This window comes from Budorcas taxicolor, chromosome 1 (genome assembly GCF_023091745.1).
Source record: "Budorcas taxicolor isolate Tak-1 chromosome 1, Takin1.1, whole genome shotgun sequence".
Taxonomy (NCBI): domain Eukaryota; kingdom Metazoa; phylum Chordata; class Mammalia; order Artiodactyla; family Bovidae; genus Budorcas; species Budorcas taxicolor.
In genome coordinates, this window is record NC_068910.1 from 70,182,575 (window position 1) to 70,189,791 (window position 7,217).

Consider the following 7,217-nt stretch of genomic DNA (forward strand, 5'->3'; position numbering starts at 1 on the left):
ATAAAGTTTGACACTGTTTCTACTGTTTCCCCATCTATTTCCCATGAAGTGATGGGACCAGATTCCATGATCTTCGTTTTCTGAATGTTGAGCTTCAAGCCAACTTTTTCACTCTCCTCTTTCACTTTCTTCAAGAGGTTCTTTAGTTCCTCTTCACTTTCTGCCCTAAGTGTGGTGCCATCTGCATATCTGAGGTTTCTGTTATCTCAAATATAACAGAACTTCTAATTTATAGTTGTGGATTTCTACCTGCATGCATGGCATCTTGTGTTTGGTAGCTAAGTTGTGCCTGAATCTTTGCAACCCCTTGAGCTGCAGCATGCCAGGTTTCTCAGAGTCTGCTCAAACTATGTCCATTGAGTCAATAATGCCATACAACTATCTCATCCTCTGTCATTTCCATCTCTTCCTGCCTTCAATCTTTCCTGACATCAGGTCTTTTTCAATAAGTCAGCTCTTAGAAAGTATTGAAGCTTCAGCTTCAGCATTCAGCATCAGTCCCTCCAATGAATATTCAGGGTTGATTTCCTTTAGGATTTACTGGTTTGATCTCCTTGCAGTCTAAGGGACTCTCAAGAGCCTTCAACACCACAGTTTGAAAGCATTAATTCTTTGGCACTCAGCCTTCTTTATAGTCCAACTCTCACATCCATGCATGACTACTGGAAAAATCACAGCTTTGACTATATCAACCTTTGTTGGCAAAGTAATGCCTCTGCTTTTTAATAGACTGTCAATGTTTGTCATAGCTTTTCTTCCAAGGAGCAAGCATCTTAATTTCATGGCCACAGTCACTGTCCACAGTGATTTTGGAGGCCAAGAAAATGAAGTTTTTCATTGTTTACACTTTTTCCACACCTATTTGCCATGAAGTGATGGGACCAGGTGCCAAATTCTTCACTTTTTGAATGTTACGTTTTAAGCCAAATTTTCAATCTCTTCCTTCACTGTAATCAAGAGGCTCTTTAGTTCCTCTTCATTTTCTGCCATAAGGGTGGTGTCATCTGCATATCTGAGGTTATTGTTATTTCTCCCAGCAATCTTGATTCCAGCTTGTGTTTCATCCAGCCTGGCATTTTGCATAATGTACTCTGCGTATATGTTAAATAAACAGGGTGACAATATGCAGCCTTGACATACTCCTTTCCAGTCTGTTGTTCCATGTCTGGTTCTAAATGTTGCTTCTTGACCTGCACACAGATTTCTCAGGAAGCAGGTAAGATGTTTTATTATTCCCATCTCTTTAAGAATTTTCCACAGTTTGTTGTGATCCACACAGTCAAAGGCTTTAATGTAGGCAATGGAGCAGAAGCAGATGTTTTGCTGGAATTCTCTTGCTTTTTCTATGATCCAGCAGATGTTGGCAATTTGATCTCTGGTTCCTCTGCCTTTTCTAAATGCAGAAGGGTGACTTTCATTTGTGAATTTTTGTTTACCTTGATACAGTTGTACCAGTGATTAGAAGTCTGACGTAGCAACATAATCAATATAAAAACAATATAAACTACTCAACCTTACAGCAACCATGTGCTAAGTTTTTGAGAGATGGAGACGGGCTGGCTAGACATTTAATGAAAATGATAAACACCTTTCAACCCTTAAAAGGGTCTCAGAATGTGTGACATTTACAGCCATAAACAACATAATCTCAAAAACACAAAAAAGACTCTTTTATTTTACTTTATAGTATGGTAGCAACCCCAGACTGATGTTGCCATAAGAGCACCATCTTGGTCTGTAAGATGATCTTTAATTTGATTGGAAATACTTTCACTCATTTATCACTCAAAATGTGGCAGGCAATCCGATATTATATATATCATCTCAGTAGGAAATGGCAACCCACTCCATTATTCTTGCCTGGAAAACTCCATGGACAGAGAAATCTGACAGGCTAGAGTTCACAGGGTTGCAGAGTTGGACACGACTAAAGTGACTTAGCATCCCACTGCAAATGTTGATATTCCACCCTCTGGTGGGTAGGAGGTGCCACTTTATCTGCAATCATGTTGACTTCAAGACCAGTAAATTGTTGTTCAACCATTTAGTAGCAAAGAATCCAGTCACCATAAGCCATCAGATAATTATTGTACTTATTTCTCAAGAATTCTAGGAAATAGACTACATAATTATCAGTTTCAAGTGCCTACAGAACTAATGTTTAGTTTCCAGTGAGTTGAATGAAAACAATTCCAAGGTGACTAGTTGTCCTAACCTACATCATTATGTTGAAATATGCCAGGCCACTCCCTCTATAAACTCAGCACCAGTTAAAATCAAAACTGTATACTGGAACACCTGTTAATTCAACACTTAATTAGACAGAATGTTCAAGTTAATGCCTCATCCCAAACAGAAAAGAACTCACAGAGCAGCCTTATTCACAAATGACAGACCTACTCACAACTGACACTGTCTTCATGTGGAGATTTGGAACTGGACAGGTATGCACTAATTTACTACACATTGTGAGGTTAATAAAGAGGTTAACTGCTGAAGACAATTGTGCGAATGTTGGCCTGGATGGTGTCCTGTCTTTGCCCCTCAGAATTTGGCAAAGGGCTCTGCTGACCGTGAAAAGTACTGCTGTTTTGCTTGGTAAAAGCTTTCAAAAACATTTGCCTGTGTTGTTTCTATGGGCAATCAAATATTCTAAAATAATTGATTCAGCTAATAAGAGCCTTCCTTAATGATTTTCTTCTTATTTCACTGATTTTACTTATTTACCTTTCAGGTAGGCATGGTTATTATTATCTCTTTTTTATAACCTCTGTGCCCTTGCCAATTCTTGGGTATGTTCCAGTTTCAGAACTGTATACCTTAAGACTTTAGCTGTAATTTGAGTGAATTTTTACTTAGCAACTTCTATTAATTAATGTTTCAAAACACACTGATGGAGCTCTTATTATGTACCAGCCAGGCACGGTGTTTAGAGTTAAGGATATAGTAGTGAGAAAGATATATACTTCTTGCCTTTATGGAACTTTGAGTGTAATGACAAAGACATAATAAAGAAACAAAATCATTATAAGCTGAGATAAGTATTGTGAAAGGAAAAAAAATGATTCTCTGAGAATGTGACTTTTTTTTCAACTGGAAAGATGAAGGAAAGAACTTAAGAGGAGCATTTAAGATGAGACAAAATATGAGGAAGGGAGCTGTATATGGAAAGGAAGAGGGCAGTGAAGGGATGATACAGACAACAGCATGTGCAAAATACTGAAGCAAGGAAAGGCTTGGCATGTTCAAGGACTAGGTAAAGACTTGGGAGCATAGAGCATTTTGGGCAGAAGAAAGTGATGAGATTTGGGGGGGAAAAAAAAAAATAGGCAGCAACCAGGTCTTAGATGGTGCTATAGGAGAATGGGTCTCATTTTTAAGAGCAATGAGAATCCATTTACCGCTTTGAAGAAGAGAAGCTTTTGTGTAATGATGAATACAAACATGCATAAACATTAAATGGTTTGTTGTAGGGTTCATGTGGAGGGCATAATGGGATCTTTCATCTCACAAAAGTGGTCATGCAAAATTATAAATGATTTGCCAGCATTAAAAAACATTATACACAAATTGAGTGTACAACCTGTCAAGCTGAATGTGGACACTCAGAGGTGTCCTTTTAAGTATATAATCCATTACGTATTAAAGAAGAGCTTGCATAAGGGTTGTTCAAATTTCCTGAGTGTTCTTGGTTTGCTTCAGACCAAGGCAGGTAGAACAGAGAGCTGGTCTAAAAATATACTTCTGTCATTCCACTGTCATAAGCTGAACGAAATAAATTGCAGAATATGTTAGAGAAATCGTGTTTCTAGGTCTTGGGCTATGACTGTGAAACTACCCTAAGTACAGCATAATAGCTGATAAATGTAGGAGCTGATCATTCTTCCATCAAAAACGAAATGCTGAGTTTAAAAAAAAAAAGTAAAAAGTAAAGCATACTTGAAACAGGTTTCTTACAAAGGCAGATTATCAAGCACAAAGATAAATAAATTTACTACTTGGTATAAAATATAATCAAAACAATGAATGTGTCAGAATCCGTTGCTAATTCAGAGGAATAAGTAATAACATCTGACCAGGAAAATCGAAGGAAAGCTTTAAAAAGCGTTAACATTTGAATTTCACTTTCAGTAAGATGAGGGGAACGAAATATCAGACAAAGGGAAAGATGTTTATAGGGCAATGGTCAGATTCAGTACATTGGGTGAAGAGTTCAAAGGAGAATGAGGGCAATTTCAATCAAATGAACCTCTTACTGAAAAATACTTTGATTATATTATCAAGTTCTGCTTAGATGTCATTTCTCAAAATGACAGTGCTGAATATTAATCACTATCCAATTGGCTATTTCCGCATATATTCTTTATTGTCCATTTACCAATAAAGAAAGTCACGGTGACTAAGGGGGAAAAAAAAAATGTTAGCTTGGTGACTTGTTGGGACTCATATTTGACAAGCCCCACCCCGATGAGTCAGTTTTGGGGCTAACATGAAAGCCATTTTGAAGATTCAAAGTGGACCGGCTTCTTTGCTAATAAAACATTATCCTCATATATAAGTAAGCAAAGTGTTAATGAGATGCTATCCTTCCAATAAGCTTAAGCAATGAAGTAGCAAGAGTCATGAAAAGAAGCCAACACCCAGTTTTCAGAGTATATAACCTCCTCAGTAATGAATTTGATCTTCAGGCCAGCATGTTGTGTCCCTGGGACCAACTCAATCAAGGATTTTCACAATATGACCCAGAGACCCATCCACTCACTCAAGAACTTCTACAATGCCCCACCTCTCTCTGCCATCATACATGAATCGAATGTTATAAACTTTGAAGATGGATTCTTTTTACCCAGCAGTTGCTACAGCAAGACCTGGCTCCTGGACAACTTTCCAGAAACCTGCAGGGAAACCACCAGCTGCATGGTACCTGAAGATGAACGGGAATTACACACAGAGGAGAGCTGTGTGCAAAATGTCTGTGTCTCCAGAGTCGTCCAAACAACTTGTTCTACTTCCAGGCCCTGTGAAAACACAGCATGCCAGTCAAGAAGTTCCTCGGCAGTGTTGGAGTGTGTTTCTCAGCCTTGCCAGTCAGAAAGTAGCCAGCAAATGTGTTCTGTAGTCCAGAGATGCCTACCTGTGAGCAACATGGCGAAGTCTTGTCCACCCAAGACTTATGTGTCTAAGAGTTGCCAGACTCTGGACTGTGACTGTAGCCAGAGCCAAGCTCAGAGCTCTGAATCCAGTTCCTGTAGCTCTTTGGTCTATGTCACACCAGAGTCACAGCTCCTGGAAACTTCTAACACTTATGAGCCTACTTGCTGTGTTACTGGTGGTTTGTAATTGCCTACTGAGTGAAGAATCTGCAGAATGTCTCAGGAGACTCAGATTTTAAGTTTCATAAATTGAGTCCTGAAAAATAGGATCTTTTCTTTCTCTAAACACAAGCTATTTTTGCCTGTTTGTGAGTGAATGAACCATCCTGTGCTGTCTCTAAAGAGAAAAATTTTTTTCTTTTTTTTTTTCTTTTTTGAGCATTTTTGGTGGTAAGCTAGGCTTCTCCAGTGGCTCAGTGGTAAAGAACCTGCCAGCAATGGAGGAGACATGGCAGCAGCCTCGGGGTCGATTCCTGGGTCAAGAAGACCCCCTGGAGAAGAAACTGGCAACTCACTCCAGTATTTTTGCCTGGAAATCCCATGGACAGAGGAGCCTGGCAGGCTATAGTCTATGGAATTGCAAAAGAGTTGGACAAGACTGAGCGACTAAAGAAACTGGTGGTAAGCTGATGGGAAAGTATGTTATTTTAGGTCACTAGGACACTATTTATTATAGAGCAATAAGAATTGCCACCAGGGACTAACATGAATACTTAAAAAGTCCACACTACACTTTGACTACTGATTATTATCAGTGGAAACACTAATCATTGAATCTGGCTTATTATAACATGCTATAATAAAGACAATGGGCTACTAATATCAGAAAAACATAATACTAGAGTTTAAAGATGCCTTGAAACCCATTTAGTCCTGTGAGCTCTGCTGGCTTCAACTGTATCAGAGGTTGCTCATATAACATCAAACCACAACTCAAATCTGTGTCTCCTCACTGTCCATCATTATTCTATTTACTGTAATACAGCATTCTTTTAGTTAACTATTACATTGAACCTATTGTCCGACAAGTGCAAGACAGTTTTGAATTTCACCTCCATAAACTTCATAACCATGGATAAGTTCAGGTTTAGCATATTCACTACATTTATGCTGTTCTGGTGTTCTGCTATTCTCTTTTCACTATTTAAGTGTTTTGGGGTGTGTGATTTTGGAAAATATTCTTTGTAGTAAATAAATTTACTTTATTTACATCACAAGCAATTGTTACTATTATTTTTATTTCACATTTTTATGGGTTTTAGGTTACAGTTACCCCCACATTCCACCCAATTGGATTAAAAGTGTAAGTAGTTCCCAAAAGTTGGCCCAAAAGTTCATTCAGGTTTTTCTGGAAGATATTATAGAAAAATACAAACAAACTTTCTGGAAGCCAACTCAGTATTTGGAAGCATAAAAGAGAACATGATCCCTTACCATTGTTTGTATACCAGATTTTGTTGTTCAATCACTTAGTCGCATCTGATTCTTTGTGTGCAGACACCATGAACTGCAGCTTGACAAACTTCCCTGTTTTTCACTATCTCCCAGAGTTTTCTCAGATTCATGTCCATTGAGTCAGTGATGCCATCCACCCACCTTATCCTCTGCCACTGCTTTTGCCTCCTATCCTAAATCTTTCCTAGATTCGGGATCATTTTCAATGACTCAATTCTTGTCATCAGGTGGCTGAGGTATCAAATCTTCAGTTCAGCATCAGTTCTTCCAATGAATGTTCAGGGCTGATTTCCTTTAGGATTGACTGGTTTGATCTTCTTGCTGCCCAAGGAACTCTCAAGAGTCTTCTCCAGCACCAGAGTGTACAGTATGGATCAGAGTAGGAAAGCACATTAGTGGTAGTCAACCATCAGTCAAAGCAGAGGTGCATGCTAAATACGAAGATGATTAAACCACAGGGTTCAAATATATGAAGACTCATTAACTTTGTTTAGAACAGCTTGGCTATTAAGAAGCTGTGGATGTGGTCTTTTTTTTTACATTTTATTTTATTTTTTTTAAATTTTATTTTTACTTTATTTTAATTTACAATACTGTATTGGTTTTGCC

At 38.3% G+C, this 7,217-nt stretch overlaps 1 protein-coding gene across 1 annotated transcript; it reads left to right on the forward strand.

The window, feature by feature from the left end:
- Positions 1-4,671: 4,671 nt before the first annotated feature.
- Positions 4,672-5,340, forward strand: LOC128043149 (keratin-associated protein 27-1). The gene has a single exon (XM_052638555.1). The coding sequence runs from the start codon at positions 4,672-4,674 to the stop codon at positions 5,338-5,340; it is 669 nt and encodes a 222-aa protein (XP_052494515.1).
- Positions 5,341-7,217: the final 1,877 nt, after the last annotated feature.